The sequence below is a fragment of the Hemiscyllium ocellatum genome, chromosome 21 (assembly GCF_020745735.1).
Source record: "Hemiscyllium ocellatum isolate sHemOce1 chromosome 21, sHemOce1.pat.X.cur, whole genome shotgun sequence".
Classification (NCBI taxonomy): Eukaryota; Metazoa; Chordata; class Chondrichthyes; order Orectolobiformes; family Hemiscylliidae; genus Hemiscyllium; species Hemiscyllium ocellatum.
The window spans coordinates 55,368,820-55,387,154 of record NC_083421.1 but is presented as its reverse complement, the minus strand read 5'-3'; the positions used below and the strand labels follow the sequence as shown (position 1 = coordinate 55,387,154).

The 18,335-nt window shown below is 42.5% G+C and overlaps 1 protein-coding gene across 1 annotated transcript in view; it reads right to left on the bottom strand.

Moving 5' to 3' along the window:
- The window catches only part of LOC132825764 (hemicentin-1-like), a 436,368-nt gene that overhangs the window by 7,494 nt on the left and 410,539 nt on the right, over positions 1 to 18,335 (bottom strand). Inside the window, exons 97-102 of the mRNA XM_060841228.1 lie at positions 14,504 to 14,741; positions 14,368 to 14,427; positions 11,976 to 12,110; positions 9,937 to 10,056; positions 7,512 to 7,637; positions 5,203 to 5,331 (exon numbers count right to left, since the gene is read on the bottom strand). Of these exons, the coding sequence (XP_060697211.1) occupies positions 5,203 to 5,331; positions 7,512 to 7,637; positions 9,937 to 10,056; positions 11,976 to 12,110; positions 14,368 to 14,427; positions 14,504 to 14,741 (808 nt within the window). The remainder of the gene's footprint in view (positions 1 to 5,202; positions 5,332 to 7,511; positions 7,638 to 9,936; positions 10,057 to 11,975; positions 12,111 to 14,367; positions 14,428 to 14,503; positions 14,742 to 18,335) is intronic.

Genomic DNA, 18,335 nt, shown 5'->3' with positions numbered 1-18,335 from the left:
ACCTGCCAGCACCCAGCCCATATCCCTCCAAACCCTTCCTATTCATATACCCATCGAAATGTCTTTTAAATGCTGCAATTGTACCAGCCTCCACCACATCCTCTGGAAGCTCATTCCATACACGTACCACCCTCTGCGTGAAAAAGTTGCTCCTTAGGTCTCATCTATATCTTTCCCTTCTCACCCTGAACCTATGCCCTCTAGTTCTGGACTCCCCCACTGCAGGCAAGACTTTGTCAATTTATCCTATCCATGCCCCTCATAATTTTGTAAATCTCTATAAGGTCGCCCCTCAGCCTCCGACGTTCCAGGGAAAATAGCCCCAGCCTGTTCAGCCTCTCCCTGTAGCTCAGATCCTCCAACCCTGGCAACATTCTTGTAAATCTTTTCTGAACCCTTTCAAGTTTCACAACATCTTTCCGATAGGAAGGAGGCCAGACTTGCACACAATATTCCAACAGTGGCCTAACCAATGTCCTGTACAGCCGCAACATGACCTCCCAGCTCCTGTACTCAATATTCTGACCAAACGCCTTCTTCACTATCCTATCTACCTGCGACTCCACTTTCAAGGAGCTATGAACCTGCACTCAAAAGGTCTCCTTGTTCAGCAACACTCCCTAGACCTTACCATTAAGTGTATAAGTCCTGCTAAGATTTGCTTTCCCGAAATGCAGCATCTCGCATTTATCTGAATTAAACTTCATCTGCCACTTCTCAGCCCATTGGCCCATCTGGTCCAGATCCTGGTGTAATCTGAGGTAACCCTCTTCACTGTTCACTACACCTCCAATTTTGGTGTCATCTGCAAACTTACTAACTGTACCTCTTATGCTCGCATCCAAATAATTTATGTAAATGACAATAAGTAGAGGATCCAGCACCGATCCTTGTGGCACTCCACTGGTCACAGGCCTCCTGTCTGACAAACAACCCTCAATCACCACCCTCTGTCTTCTACCTTTGAGCCAGTTCTGTATCCAAATGGCTAGTTCTCCCTGTATTCCATTAGATCTAACCTTGCTAATTAGTCTCCCATGGGGAACATTTTAGATCAGGTGTAGACAGGATAGATCGAGTGAATCTTTAGAAGAGTATAAAGAAAATAGGAGTATACTTAAGAGGGAAATCAGGAGGGAAAAACGGGGACATGAGATAGCGTTGGCAAATAGAATTAAGGAGAATCCAAAGGGTTTTTACAAATATATTAATGGCAAAAGGGCAATTCGGGACAGAATAGGGCCCCTTTGGGATTGAAGTGTTGGGTAGTTTGAAAAGCATTAAGGTAGACTATCCCAGGATCTGATGGGATCTATCCCAGAATTCTGAGAGAGGCGGCAGAAGAATTACTGGAACTTTGTAAGAAATCAATGTATCTTCCTTAGTCACAAATGAGGTCATAGAGGACTGGAGAATAGCCAAAATTGTTCCTTTGTTCAAAATCAATCGTCCAATGCTAGGTTGCAGGGAATGCAGGATAGGCATGTCCCTTTGAAAACAAGGGATAGGAAAAGCAAGATTCATGAACTGTGGATGACAGGAGACTAGCCAAGAGGAAAAGGTCCAGGCAGCTAAGAACAGAACAGGCCTTGGAGGAATATCGGGTGAGTAGGACCAATATTAAATGAGGAATCAAGCAGGCTAAAAGAGGTCATGAAATAACTTCAGCAAGCAGAATTAAAGAGAATCCCAAGGCCTTTTATTCATATATAAGAAGCAAGAGGGTAACTAGAAAAAGGGTTGGTCCGCTAAAGGATAAGGAAGGAAGGTTGTGTCAAACCTGAGAAAATGGATGAGATTCTCAATGATTACTTTGCATCAGTGTTCACTGAGGAGAGGGACATGATGAATGTTGAGATTAGAGATAAAAGCTTGTTTACTCTGGTTCACGTTGACATACGGAAGGAGGATGTGTTGAGTAGGCTAAAGGATATTAAGGTGGACAAATCTCCATGACCGATGAGATCTATCCCAGGTTGCTGAGGGAGGCAAGAGAGGAAATAGCTGGGGTGCTGACAGATATCTTTGTAGCATCCTTAAACACAGGTGAAGTGCTAGAGGACTGCTTATGTTGTCCCCCTGTTCAAGAAGGGTAGTAGGGATATTTCAGTTAGCTACAGGCCAGTGAGCCTGATGTCAGTGGTGGGAAAGTTGCTGCTGAAGGTACTGAGGCATAAAATCTATTATTATTTGAAAGAGAATGGGCTTATCGGTGATAGGCAACATGGTTTTGTCTGGGGGAGATCATGCGATACCAACTTAGAGTCATAGAGATGTACAGTATGGAAACAGACCCTTCTGTCCAACCTGTCCATGCTGACTAGATATCCCAACCCTGTCTAGTCCCACCTGGGTTGGGATATCTGGTCAGCATGGACAGGTTGGACAGAAGGGTCTGTATCCATGCTGTACATCTCTATGACTCTAAGTTGGTATGGCATGATCTCCCCAACACAAAACCATGTTGCCTATCACCGATAACTTAATAGAGTTCTTTGAGGAAGTGACCAAGTTGATAGATGAAGGAAAGGCTGTCAATGTCATATACATGGACTTTAGTAAGGCTTTGATAAGGTTCCCTATGGTAAACTAATGGAGAAAGTGAAGTCTCATGGTGTGCAGGGTGTTCTAGATAGGTGGATAAAGAACTGGTTGAGCAAAAGGAGACAGAAAGTAGTAGTTAAAGGGAGTTCCTCGAAATGGAGAAAGATGACCAGTGGTGTTCCACCGGGATCAGAGCTAGGGCCACTGTTGTTTGTGATATACATAAATGATCTAGAAGAGGGCACTGTTGGTCTGATCAGCAAGTTTGCAGATGACACAAAGATTGGTGGAGTAGCAGAAAGCATAGGGGACTGTCAAAGAATACAGGACAATATAGATAGACTGGTGAGTTGGGTGGAGAAGTGGCAGATGGAGTTCAATCTGGGCAAATGTGAGGTGATGCATTTTGGAAGGTCTAATTCTAGAGCAAACTATACTGCAAATGGAAGATCCTTGGGAAAAGTTGATGTGCAGAGAGATTGTACAAAATTGTACAAACTTTGATTCAGCCGAATTTAGAATACTGTATACAGTTCTGATCACCACATTACCAAAAGGATGTGGATGCTTTGGAGAGGGTGCAGAGAAGGTATATGAGGATGTTGTCTGGTATGGAAGGTGTTAGTTATGAAGAGAGATAGACTAGGTTAGGATTGTTTTCATTAGAAAAAAGAAGATTGAGGGGGGAACCTGATTGAGGTCTACAAAATCCTGAAGGGTATAGGCTGGGTGGATAGAGATAAGCTTTTTCCCAGGGTGAGGGATTCAATAATGAGAGGTCATACTTTTAAGATGAGAGCAGAAAAGTTTAAGGGGAATACATGTGGAAACTACTTCACACAGAGGGTGGTAGGTGCCTGGAATGTGTTGCTAGTAGAGGCAGGCACAGTATTCATTTAAGGTTTGTCTGCACAGATGCATGAGTAGGTGGGGCACATACAGATTCTTAGGAATTGGGCAATAGGTTTAGACAGTGGATTTGGATTGGCACAGGCTTGGAGGGCCGAAGGGCCTGTTCCTTTGTAAATTTCCTTTGTTCTTCGTTTAGGAAGGGCAACAGGGATCATCTGGGAAATGACAGGCTGGTGAGCCTTATGTCAGTGGTAGAGAAATTATTAGAAAAGATTCTTGGAGTCATACAGTCATACAGTCTAGAAACAGACCGTTTGGTCCAACTAGTTCACACTGACTATGTTCTCAAACCAAACCAGTCCCACTCGCCTGCATCTGGCCCATATTCCCCCAAACCTTTCCTATTCATGTGCTTATCTAAATGTCTTTTAAACATAACTGTACATGTATCCAACACTTCCTCTGGCAGCTCATTTCACACACTAACCACTCTCTGAGTAAAAAGGTTGTCCCTTGTATCCTTTTAAAGTCTTTCTCTTCCAACCTTAAAATATGCCCCCTTGTGTTGAATTCCCCCACCTTAGGGAAAAGACCTTTGCTATTCACCTTATCTATGAACCCCATGATTTTATAAACCTCTATCAGGTCACCTATGCTCCAGTGAAATAAATCCCAGCCTATCCAGTCTATTTTTATAACTCAAATCCTCCATTCCTGGCAACATCCTGGTAACCTTTTCTCACCCCTCCCCAGTTTAATAATATCCTTCTGATAACAGGGCAAGAGGATTCACCAACATCCTGTTCATCCTTAACACGTGGTCACAATTCTTATACTCAAAGGTGTGAGCAATGAAGACAAGTATGCAAATCACCTTTCTTAACCATCTTGTTTACCTTCAGGACAGGATTTATTCACATTTGGAAAATTATGCACATACTTCTGACAGGCAAGCAAGGCTTTGTGTGGGGAGGTTATTAAAAACTTAAGACTGAGTTTTTTGAGGAAGTAACAAAGATGACTGATGAGGGCAGAGCAATGGGTGTTGTCTAATGGACTTACAGAACATGAATAGGCAGGGAATAGAGAGATACAGTCCGCCTGTAGGCAAAAGGCTTTTAATTTAGAAAAGGCGTCATGTGTCAGCAGAGGATTAGTGGAACAAAGGGCCTGTTCCTGTCCTGTACTGTACTTCATTCTCTTGTTCTTTTCCCCTGAACACTGTTTTCAGCAACTCAGGAGTAAAATTATTAAGTAGCTTGGCTTAAAGTCAAGAATTACCCGGTCAGATGATGAAAAACGTATTGATTTCCTGGTTGTGTAGGAAGTCAGTGATAACCAACATGGCATGAAGAAGGGGTGGGCATGTTTTGAGGTACAACTGTGAAGTGACAATTTCTCCAGTAAATCATCCATTGAGGGTTGGCAACACAGAGCAGCTGACTCTAGACCTTCACTAATACCACTTTACACCCAACTCACAAACAGGAATGAGATTGATAGTGGCTGATGCTTCCTTTAATTTCTCTCTACCGTGCAGCCCTTGTTTTGTAAGACATGGTTCCTTTAAGGTAGTTGCATGACTGGTCAGGAACACATCTTAAAGGGACCTGTTGCCTTTGCGTGACCTGTTTGTTCCCTGCACAGCATGTTCCCTAGCCTAGAGGGAATGTTGGTGACACCTTTCTCTTGGGTCTGGATAGAGAGTGGTACAAACTGCATCAAGTCAATGAAGGTGAGAGCTTTTTATAGCTTCCATCCTCTACTCTCCCTCTCACCCAGTCCAGTACTCCCTCTGCCACTTACCCAAACATGGTCTCCCCACACCCTGTGAGCGATAACCAGGAGGACAGCTGCAGTGGTAACTTCCTGCTGTGTTCTCACACTTCTGATTGTATCGACACAGGTGGTCCCCTGTTTTACACTCGTCAACATCTACAAAAAGAAAGAGTGGTGAGAGGTTTTGAAAATAGAATATTCTACTCTGTTCCACTCAACAAGAGAGAGAAGCAAATATCCCTATGTTAACAGGTCAAAGGTCAAACTCAGGGCTCTTCAACCAATGTCCTGGATGTAATTTTGCTCAAAACTGTTAAATTGTTCAGATTTATACTGAACCAAATTCTACATATTTAGGATTGCTGACCAAACATTTGAGTCAAAGAGCTGTGTTTTCGGGAGAGGCTTAAAGGAGGAGAGACAGGTGAGGAGATTTAAGAAGGGAATTTAGAACTTAGTGTGTATGCAGTGACACCATCACCCATGATGGGGAAATGAAGGGATGTGCAAGAGGCCATAATTAGAGGAATGGCAAATTCTCAACTAAGGGATTAGAAGAGATTAATAGGCAGGTGGGAGGCCATGCTGGGATTTGAGCGCGGAGAATGAAACCCACCAAATTGAAGCACTGACAGACTGAAAAGTACTGTAGATCAGCGAGCACAGGGGTGATGGGTGATGGAATTTGGTGTGAAATAAAACATGTGCAGCAGAGGTTTGAATGAATTAAAGTTTACAGAGAATGGGAAATCAGGTGGCAACATGGTAAATGCTAATTTTCTCACATCAGCAAGTTACCATTGGGAAATTTTAATTCCCAAGCAGATGGAAGAAGGTCAAATCTTCATTGTATTCGTATCAGCCAACAAGCAAGCAGCCTGAACTCCTTAACTGGCTCGTGGTCCTTGGCCTCAGAGTTCACAGCACTTCATGTACATTTCCAAGTATTACTTAAATGTGATGATGTTTCTGCTTCTTCCACTTTTTCAGACAATGAGTTTCAGTTTCTCACTCTCTGGGTGAAATAAATTACACTTACAGGTGATGGTGTTCCCTTATATCTGCAGCCCTGCCCTTCCAGATGGAAATGGTTGTCAATTTGGAAGGTCCTGTGTCAGGCTCTTCAGTGAAGATGGTTGGGCCGAGGACACTACCCTGAGGAACTCCTGCAGAGATGCCCTGGAGCTGAGTTGACTGACTTCCAACTATCAACAATTGTCCTATGTTGAAAATGTGTTGCTGGTTAAAGCACAGCAGGTTAGGCAGCATCCAAGGAACAGGAAATTCGACGTTTCGGGCATAAGCCCTTCATCAGGGCTTACTGTCCTATGTGTCAGGTATGACTCCAGAGGAGGGTTTTTCCCTGGATTCCCACTGACTCCAGTTTTGATAGGGCTCCTTGATGCCACACTTAGTCAAATGCGGCCTTGATGTTAAGTGCTGTCACTCTCACCTAAGCTCCAAAAATTCTCTAATCTAGACTACAACCTGTCAAACCTCCTCTTTACCCTCTCAATAATGCAATTACGTATTTCTTCAAGGAGAGGAAATTGCAGGGAAGCCCAGAGCAAATGGGAACTAGCCTTTGACTACCAGAGTGTTACAACATGGGGTAAACTCTCCTGCTTAATTTAAAACCAGCAACACAGAAAACATTTATCCCCATGCAGCAATCTATGAAAATTTGAAAGGCCAAGAACTAGTTAAAGTCAAAATTAACAACTTCATTTCTTAAAGTGTAACAGAGAATAATTAATGAACAACTATTTACAATTCCTTCCTCTAACCTTTCTTTTACCTACCCCCCCATAATACAAGTCCGATAAAACTCCCGATCACGATTTACAAAACAAAACTTCTTATCTCAAAACCAGGCAGCTTCCTTTTTCTCTGAATTCCGGTCTTCTTTTCTCCTTCTTAGGGATTTCTGCTTCACAGGTTATTGATCGTTAAAGGTACTTTTAAGAGAGCTATACTTCAGGCAGTCTTTTATATATGCTAGTAGCTTGGCAGTTCTCCTTCGAACTGTTCAATTTTTCCCAGTCTTATCCCCTCAAAGCATCAGATTGTGTCATTGGCTTTTAAGATTGTCAATATACTCAATTGAAACTGGATTGGAGTTTGGTATTTTTTGGGGTATAATTTAAACTGATTGGCCTAATTCGAATCTGTTTGTCATTTCCAGGCAACCAGCTAATCGAGTTGTTCAACCAAATGTTACACTATATTTCTTTTCAGACCACTTAGTTTTGTCAAGTAGTTCTATTGCTTTTAACTCTCTTAAAGGTACTGTACACCCACATCTTCATAACAGAAGTTTAAGCAAGGGTACTTACCACCACAGGTTCCACTGGGTAATCGCATGGTGCCATGAGGGCAGCTCTCTGTGCATTGGTATCCTCCCTCGGTGTTCTGGCACTCCTGGTCTGGCTGGCACACGTTCATATTGCACTCGTTGATATCTGCAATTAACGGATAAACTTGAATACTCAGTACTTGCCACAGCTTTAAAGCTGCTGGCTAACTTTACACAAGTGGAGAGTGAAGAAAGTTACCTCAGATTACAACAGGATCTTGATCAGATGGGCCAATGGGCTGAGAAGTGGCAGATGGAGTTTAATTTAGATAAATGCGAGGTGCTGCATTTTGGGAAAGCAAATCTTAGCAGGACTTATACACTTAAATATAAGACCCTAGGGAGTGTTGCTGAGCAAAGAAACCTTGGAGTACAGGTTCATAGCTCATTGAAAGTGTAGTCGCAGATAGGATAGTGAAGAAGGCGTTTGGTATGCTTTCCTTTATTGCACAAACTATTGAGTACAGGAGTTGGGAGGTCATGTTGTGGCTGTATAGGACATTGGTTAGGCTACTTTTGGAATATTGTGTGCAATTCTGGTCTCCTTCCTATTGGAAGGATGTTGTGAAACTTGAAAGGGTTCAGAAAAGATTTACAAGGATGTTGTCGGGATGGAGGATTTGAGCTATAGGGAGAGGCTGAATAGGCTGGGGCTGTTTTCCCTGGAGCATTGGAGGCTGAACGGTGACCTTATGGAGGTTTATAAAATCATGAGGGGCATGGGTAGGATAAACAGACAATGTCATTTCCCTGGGGTGGTGGAGTCCAGAACGAGAGGGCATAGGTTTAGGGTGAGAGGGGAAAGATATAAAAGGGACCTAAGGGGCAACTTTTTCACTCAGAAGGTGGTATGTGTATGGAATGAGCTGCCAGAGAAAGTGATGGAGGCTGGTACAATTGCAACATTTAAAAGGCATCTGGATGGATATATGAGTAGGAAGGGTTTGGAAGGATATGGGCTGGGTACTGGGAGATAGGACTAGATTGGGTTGGGATATCTGGTTGGACGAGTTGGATTGAAGGGTTTGTTTCCATACAGTACATCTCTACGACTCTGTAACATTAACCCTAGCATTCTCATGTCAATCAGAAAGTTGGGAGTTCAAGTTTCAGACAAGAGATTTGAGCACAAAAATAAAGGCTGACATCGCTGAGGGAGCTCAGTTATATCAGTTCAGAAAAAGGGTCATTGAACCTGAAACATTAACTCTGCTATCTCTCTACAGATGTTGTCAGACCTGAGTTCCTTCAGAATGTTGGTTTAGTTTCAGATCTCTGGCATTCGCAGTTCTTTATTTCATACTACTGAGGGAATGTTGCCTGTAGGCTACGCTGTCTTTCAGATGAGGTCCTGTCTTACCTCTTAGGTGCTTGTAAAAAGATCTCACAGAATCAATTTGAAAAAAGACCATGAGACTGCTGCTCAGTGTCCTGTCCAATACTTATCCCTCAAACTACATCACAACAGGCGATCTGATCATTATCACATTGCTGTTTGTGGGAGCTTACTGTGTGCAAATTGGCTGATACATTTCCTACTTTACAACTACAACCATACTTCAAAGAGGTCTTCAAAGTGAGTTGCGCTTTATTATGAACAAAGGTGGGTTTCTAAACATCATGGAATCCAAGGTTCAACTCCACAGATTTCTGCAGAGTTGGTGTGCCTGAGTGATGACTTTGGGAGGTACAATTGACTTTAGTGAGTCACTGTGGATGAAGAAACCTCAAACGTGGATGTATCCTTCGTGATATCATCAAGTGACTGTGCATGAATCAGTCAAACATTTATAACCTTTTCCAATCATTTTTGAATTAATGATGGAAAATGAAAAAAATAAACACCATGTTTGTTAATGTCTGGACATAGTATTCTGGGGATTAATCTTTAATTCTTGGAAACTCCAGGGTAATCCTAACTGTAGACCTTTTGATTCCTTTTCTTGACCGGTTGCTTCTTCTAGGGAGCTTTCTTTGGGGAGGAAGAATAAATTGCAATTGAGACGCAGAACAACTTTCTGTAAAGGGGAAATCTAACACAGGTCTTTACAATTAAGAAAGGTTTCGATACAGAGAGAATGTTTCCACTTGTGGGAAAGAGTGTAACTAGAGACTGTCAATATATAATAATAACCAAGAAATCCAACAGGGAATTCAAAGGAAACAATTTTATCCAAAGAGTGGTGAGAATATGGAGCTTCTTACAATAAGGAGTAGATGACGTGAATATTATATATTCATTTTGGGAGAATAGATAAGCCTTTGAAGGAGAAGAGAATTAGGGTTACAACAAAAGAGTAAACGGGGAAAGGTTGGAGGATGTTGAGTGGAGAATAAACACTAGCATGCAGGCTGGTTGGGTAGAGTAGCCTGTTTCTGTGGAGTATATCCTTTCTCATACTGACCGATGCAATGCTGTCCCCTGCGCTGATAACCAGGATCACAGCCACATCGGTAGGTACCAACAGCATTGAGGCAGCGCTGTTGACAGGGTGGGCTGGCTGACTCCTCACACTCATTAATATCTAAAAGGAAAAGTCAAATAGAGAAATCATATGAAAAGTAGCTATAGCCCCGAACCGCTGCAAAGTTTCAGTTGTATTACTCGGGCCCTATCATTGAGCTCGGTTTGCTGATCTCAGCCGAGACAATGTTGGGGAGACTACAAACAGATTCAGTATCCTGGTAGAGAAGGGAGAGGGAAGAGAAAAAAAATCAATCATCTACCTTTCTGTTAATCAGCAAGCAATCCAGCAACTCCCACTGCATGGGAGGACACTAGCATCATGCTAATGTTACAGGATTAATAATCCAGCGATTGGGATCAATAAACTAAAGACAGGAGTTCAGATTTGACTGATGAGGGGGCAGAGATTTTAAATTAAATTAAATTAAATTCAATTCAATTTTAAAATTCTGGAATAAAACGTTAGTCTCATTAACAATGATCATGAAACTATTAGAGTGTTGTAAAAGTCTATTTAGTTCACTAATATCTGTTCAGGAAAGAATTCTGCCTTCTTCAACAGTCTACCAGGCAGCATCAGGTGGTGCAGAAGTTGATGTTTCCGGTGTAACCTTCTTCAGGACTAGGGGTGCGTGTGGGGGGAGCTGCAGATAAAGTGGGAGGTGGGGGCAGGGTGGTAAAGTGGGGATAGGTGGAGACAGATTGAGAGTGCGACCTGATTGGTCAACAGAAGGAATGAATCCGGTTGGTGGCAGGGAACAGTGGAAGGGACTGGGATGGGAGTTGGGAGTTGGGAGTTGGGAGTTGGGAGTTGGGAGTTGGGAGTTGGGAGTTGGGGAAGGAGGCTCTTTGAAATTGGAGACTGATCCTCCCAGTCACCACTCATTTCAATTCCCCCAACTACTCCCTTTCCAACATGACCATCCTTGGCCTCCTCCTATTGGAGTTAACCACAGCTCCCATTGGGGGAACAATACCTTATCTTCTGCCTGGGCAACCTACAGCTCAGAGGACTCAACATTAGAGAACTCCAATATCAAATAACTTCCTTTCCTATCCCCAAACTCCCTTCCCAGACATTCCCCTTTCCTTCCACTGCTCCCTGCCACCAACCGGATTCATTCCTCCCATTGACCAACCACATCGCACCCTCTACCTGACTTTACCTATCCCCACTTCACCACACTGCCCCCACCTCCCACTTTATCTGCAACTCTCCCAACACCCACTCCCAATCCTGAAGAAGGGTTACACCTGAAACATCAACTCCTGCTCCTCCTGATGCTGCCTGGCTTGCTGTGGTTCTTCCAGCCTCCTGCCTGTCTACTCGGGATTCCAGCATCTGCGGTTTCTTTCTCTCTTCTTTAACAGTCTGGCCTGCAAGTGACTCCAGACTCACTGCAATGAGAGTTGCAGTTAACTCTTAAATGTCCTCTGAAATGGCTGAGCAAGACACTCAATAATAGGTGGCTCACCATCACCAATTCAAGACATCTCTATCAGTCTGGAGTCTTGCCTCCTCTGCACATGTTCTTAAGATGGCTATGCTGACAAAGAAACCATTATCCCCTTCCTTCTGGAATGAGCCTTTGCAAAGGAAGTCTGGAGAGAAATGCAATGGTTTTGTGTGAGTTCATCCTGAGGCGCTCCACGATGCAAAAACTACAGTCTGTTCTTGGAGAGCACACTGAGACAAATGTCAACTATGATTGAAGGATCAATCAAATCAGGGAAAGAAGCTCTTTGGCGTGTCTGAAATGCGCTAGTCTTCCACTCAAAGAGCTGTCCATATCCTAGTGTTACAAACTGGCACACTGATTATGTGTTGAGGGGTGGCAGGATGGATGGGAGGGGTGAGGCGGGTTGAAATGAGAAGAGGCTGGTGAAGATAGGAGGAAGAGAATCTGATTGTTTTCCCTCCTGGATGAGATTCCTCAGCCTTTCATTCAGCTTCTGGGTCTTGCACATTTCCATTACCTTCACAATGAGCTCCTTCTGCTGACTGCTTAAAACCAATCCCACATCGCACCAGACAGCGATATGAGCCAGCCTCGTTTTGACAGTTTTGCCCAAAGTGACACATGTGAATCCCAAGCTGACATTCATCAATATCTGTTAATAACAGAGAAAAGAGAAAATGATCCAAAAGATGTGACTAGATTATTGAATTAACCAATGTACATTGACCATTATGTATTGGTGACTCTGAACACAGAATAAGAGGACGCTCTGACAAAAACTCTCCACATAGGGAAAAGGTTGTGTCAGTCTTCACAGTCAACGTATGAGACTTACAGAGTGCTCTTTAAACTCAAGAAAGTTTCAGCACTCCTATTCTGTTTAAACTTCTAGAATTGATACAGAAAGCTGAAGAGTTACTGCAGCATTTCCTCTGGTCTTGGAGTAAATGGCAATAGCAATTTTTCTCATCTTTATGTTCCATTAACAATAACAAACAGTTATAAATACATCTCTAGATCTTTCCCATCCCCAGGACTATTCCTTATTTTCAGAAGTTTTTCCACTGAATGCTGTTATAAAACCAGTGGGACAAATCCATGGTGTTGTGGCAGGTGTGTGGACAGGGGATCCCTGTACAAGCCATTTACCCTCATCTAAACAAATAGAGCAGAGAATAACTGAAAATTCACAGCATTGGAACAGCTACTTGGCTTAACAAGTCTGCACTACTGCTAACGCTCCATATGAACCTCCTCCCAATCTATTTCATCCAATCAATTTGCACCCTATCCACCATTTTCCACATTCATTTTATTCACTGCCAATGCTCAGTAGCAGCATTATGTACCATTTACAAACAAGATGCACTTCAACAACTCACAAAGGCTCCTTCAACAACATCTTCCAAACTTTGACCTCTATCACCTCAGAAAACAAAGGCAGGGGATGAAAGGGAATACCATCACCACTGGCAAGATACCTCCCCTCCCCAGCCCCCCAAGCCACACATCATCCTGACTTGAAAATACATCGATGTTCCTTCAATGTTTCTAAGTCTAGAACTCCTTTGCTAACAGCTTCCAAAGACTGCAGTGGTTCAAGAAGAGAGTTCACCTCCAACTTTTCAAAAGCAATCAAGATGAGGTTTAACCAGTTATGACCCACATCTAATTAATGAAAAATCTATCCTTTAACTCCTTTCTCCCTCATGTACTTCTCCAGCTTCCTCTAATTGGATCTGTGAAATGGATCACCTCAATTACTACATGAGCAGAAGATTCCACATCGTCATCATTTTCTCAGTAAAGAGGTTTCTTCAGAATTGTCTGTTACTGACTTGCGGGCGTACTATCCGCAAGATTCATTGAAGCAACTCACCAATGCTCCTTCAAGAGCAACTTCCAAACTCACATTCTAACACCAAACGCCCTCCTCAAAGCCACACACAATCAACTTGGAATGGTATCATCGCTCTTTCACTGTCACAGGTCGAAGTTGTGGAGCTCCCTTCCTAATAGAACTATGGGCGCATGTTCAAGTGAAAGTGAAAGTGTCAGAGGACAACAGACGTTATGGGAATTGGTTAGCTCAGATAGCTGGATGACTGGTTTGTAATGCAGACTGACACCCCTAGCATGGGTTCAATACATGTACCAGCCAAGGTCTCAAAGTCAACTTCACCCATCACCACCAGTCATCTCTAATGAGTGGATCACTACCACAATGATTTTGCTGGCATACGATATGGAGTATAAGGATTGTTGGCTCTGGGATATTTAATGTGAGGGAATGTTAGTATTGAGATATGGAATATGTCTGCACTTTATGTTCCCTGTGTCAATATCAAGTCTCTCTCAAATGTTGTTCAATAAAGGGCTTCAGGTCCAACAACACGTGTTGGTGAGGCTTGGTGGGCCAAAGTGTTCCTGTACTGTTCTTTGACACCTGCTCCTACTTCAATGAGGTTAACGTTTCCATTCTACCACTGTTTTAATGCCAATGATTAATTAGGAATTGTCCATTCTCCCAGGCAAACAACTTGAAATTACATCAAAACCAATTCCACTTGGAACCATTTACAGGCAGATTGGATGTGTCACCATAGTCGTACCAGACCATAGGGGCTGCTCTCTTATTAGAGAGAAGAGACTGGTGGTGCTTTAACCTAAGGACCACTAGACTTCAGGTGAGGGAAGAGGTTGAGGAGGAGAGCTCTTCATGGTAACTTCAAACTGGTGATGGGAATTGAACCCACACTGTTGGGATCATACTGCGCTGCAAACCAACAATCCAGCCAAATGAGCTAAGCCGATTCCCACAGGCAGATAGAATAATTCCTGGATGACCAGGCATTATCTATTTTAAACCAAACACAGTAATACCAAACAATATAGAAACTGGAGCCTACCTGTACAATACGAGGATGAATCAAGGATATATCCTCTTGGACACTGACCTTCAGTGGAACCTGAAACACAGATTAAAGGACGTTAAAATTGCTGAGTAATTATAAAGTCCCATAATTTCTAATCTTGAACACTCACCCTTCTGGAAGGAGACAGTGATCCTGAAATTCAGCTCCTCCATCTTCACATTGTAGAAGACAGAGATGTATTCAGCCTTCAAAATCTGAAAGGGTGAAGGCTGATTGCCCATCCCAGACTCATACTCAATGGTGTGGTTACAGTGGAAGGAAACAGGGGAGCCATTGTTAAGAAATGTTTGGGTTGATGAAACATAGAGTTGTCCTGGACCCGTTTGGACATACTTTTCACTGAAATCCTAGATTTAAAAACAAAGCAATCACTGTTTGGACCACAATTAATGCAGACAATTTCCAAAAGCGCAGCATTAAAGCCCTTAAATTAAAACTTGTTATTTAAATACTTCTAATTTTCTTCTTCCCTGTAAACAGGTTCTAGTTTGATCTGAAATTTCAAGTGATCAGGAGTAGTAACCCTGGCTGAACTCCTCTGTAACCTGCAGTGCAGACTGGGGGCAGTCATCTTGTGCAGGGATTCACCTGCTATGACATCATGGTAGTTGGCAACTGCTCCCATCTTCCATAAGGGAATAATTGAACCAGAAAACACGAGTAAATATTATGAGTTGGAGGTTTAGACTGGGAGCAGGAACATGGGGCTGAGGTTTAAGGTTGGAATTTAAGCTGATAGACAGAGTTAAATGGCATGCTGACTTGCAGTTGCAATCCCATTTCCCTTGGATACATGTTAAGGTCCTGAGCTCAAACCCATTGTTAGTAGTTTGGGGGCAGGTGTGGGAATCACCTCAAATACTCATAAAGAGAGAGGGAAGTATCAGAGGGAGATTTGCTTCCTTTTCCCCCAAAACTCTCAGCTCAAGCTTTCTAAATAGTCACATTTGGAGCACATAGATGGTGTAAAGGGGGATAAGATGTCTGTTAGCTACTCATGGTTGGTTTCAGAGTTAAAGAACATACATGGGAGACAAAGAGAGGACAAACATTTGTAAAATCGAAATCTGGTCCACTGACATTCTATTTATATCTGAGGAAGGATAAGGTGAATTCATAGTGTTTTTTTTTGGAACAGATTCTAAAAGCAGCATATTTAAGAGACAAACAGAAAACAGACTATTTTGGATCTGATAATGTGCACTGAGACAGGATAATTAATGGGTCATATAGTAAAAGGGTCGTTAGATGGCACAGATCATAACATAATTGAATTTCAGAGTCAGAATGAGCAAGAAGCAATTGGGTCTAAGATTAGTATTTTATAAGCACATGAGAACAGCTTTGGTTAAAGTGAACTGGGAAATTAAGATAAGGAATAACACTAGCAAAAATACAGTCAAGTGAGAAAGAAAGTCTTGAGGGGAAAGGTGTACCATTTGTAGCTAACTAAAGAAGTTACAGATGGTACCAAATTAAAAGAAAGAACAAATGATTCTGTGAAGATGAGTGGCAGGTCAGAAGAGTGGATAGAACATAGAAAGCAGCCAACATTTATAAAAAGATAGGAAGTAGAGAATTACAGAAAGCTAGCTAGAAAAATACAAACAGGTAGCGAGAATGCCCACAAATATTTAAAATGGAAGAGAGTATGTATGAAGAGTGGTATGAGTCTGAGAGAATTAGTCTGGGGAATTAATAATGGAAAGTAAGGAAATACCAAATAAGCTGAATAGATACTTTGCAGCTGCTGTCTCTGTAAGGGTTCAGATAACATAAGTAATTTTAAATTGAGAGGTGAAAGGGAGGGCAGAACTTAAAACAGTTACAGATACTAGTAAAAAGACAATGAGAAAACTATTGGAATTGAAAGCCAACATGTCCCCTGGCCATGATGGATTTCATCCAATTCCAATATAATTTATATTTGCTTGTGTATACTTATTCAAGAAAGAAAGCAGAAAACTACAGGCCAGTCAGCTCAACATCTGGCATAGGAAAAATGCTGGGTCTTTTATTAAGGAGCCATGTTGTGGAGGAGCCAGTGTTGGACTGGCGTGGACAAAGTTAGAAATCACACAACACCAGGTTATAGTCCAACAGGTTTATTTGGAAGCACTAGCATTCGGAGCGCTGCTCCCTCATCCAATGGTGTGGAATATAAAATCATAAGACACAGAATTTATAGCAAAAGGTTACCTTGTCATACAGTGATATATTGGACAAACCTGGATTGTTAAATCTTTTATCTTTTAGAAGGTTGGTTTTTGTTCATTAATATGTAAATCCCACAATTTATTTTAAGTCATCTTCTCAAGATAATTTAAGGTTTTATAACAAAAGATGACATCTCAGTTCAGATAATGCATTAACAGTGTGAGGTTGCGTCTGTCTGTATCCCAAGCTTGAGTCAGACTGGTTATAGTTCCAAAGGAGAATTTACGAAATACAGTAGCGCCTCGACATACAAATGACCCCGTTCACGAACAAATCGGTTTACGAACAGGATTGTACGTAAAACTTTGCTTCAACATACGTACGAAATTCAAGGTACGAACAAATGGAGTGAAGTGCAGGCTTTTGTTGAGAGGTATCACCCTAACAAAACTGTGACCAACAGAGCAGTGAACATTTTAAATGACAATGTGATGTCCCATTTTCGGAAAATTCTGCAACAAAGAAAAAAACCAAGATTCTCTGGACCGTGTTCTTGGGGCATCACCAACCTCCAAAAGACAAAAAAAGAGAAAAGATTCCGGAAATATCCGAACAATGGGAAAAATTGATTCAGTTGGCGAACTTTTTGGTTCGTGAACCGGGTCCTGGAACAGATTAAGTTTGTAAGTCGAGGTGCTACTGTATCACATGTATTGGCTGCCTGCAGATTGTGCATTTTTTGAACAAAATAGAAATTATCTGCAAATATAATTCTGCAAATACAAATTCACCCCACGGACTTGTATATGTGCATGTGTGCATGAGAAACAGAGTGCGTGTGTGTTAGTCCATGTGAGAGAGTGTGTACCAACCTTGGCTGCCAGCCTCTGCTTGGCCACTTTGCATTGTTGCCTATCCCAAAGTCCGCCTTGGAGGATGGTCATCCAAGGCCGAATGTCCCTGACCACTGAAGTGTTTCCAGACTGGGAGGGAACAGTCCTGTCTATTGATGTTGTGCGGTGTCAACTCATCCTTTGTCGTAGCGTCTGCTTGGTCTCACAAATGTACCATGCCTCAGGGCTTCCTTACCTGCAGCGTATGAGATAGACAACATTGGCCAAGTCACATAAGTACTTGCCGCATACACGGTAGGTGTGGTGTCCCCACAGGTAATGGTGGTATCCATGTCGACACACTGACACGTCTTGCAGGGTCTGCCGTGACAAGGCTGTATGGCGTCCTGAAGACCAGGCGGTTTGTGAACAATCATCTGTTTAAGGTTTGGAGGTTGTTTAAAGGCGAGAAGTGGAGGCGTAGAGAAGGTCTTGGCGAGATGTTCATTCTTAGCGATAATGTGTTGCAGGCTGCAAAGAACATGCGTGGTTTGTCCAGTACTTTCCGGGAGCCAAAAAGCTATGGGAGTTTTTCAACCAGGAGGGCACTACACTATACACTCACTCACTCTCTCTCTCTCTCTCTCCCCCTCTCTCACACACACATATTAGCACATGCACTCTTACATACTCACACTCACACAGAATCTCTCTCACATACGTGCTCTCTCTCATACACATACCCACACATATACACTTGCCACACTCAAACCCGTGCACACACCCTCTCTTGGGCTTATACTCCATCACAACCACACACACATTTTACTAAGCTTTCACACAGGTAAACATATTCTCTCACGTGCAGTCACACACTCATTCTCTCTCTCTCTCTCACTCACACTCACACACAAACACGTCTATGCGGTGAAGTTGTATCTGTAGAATTAT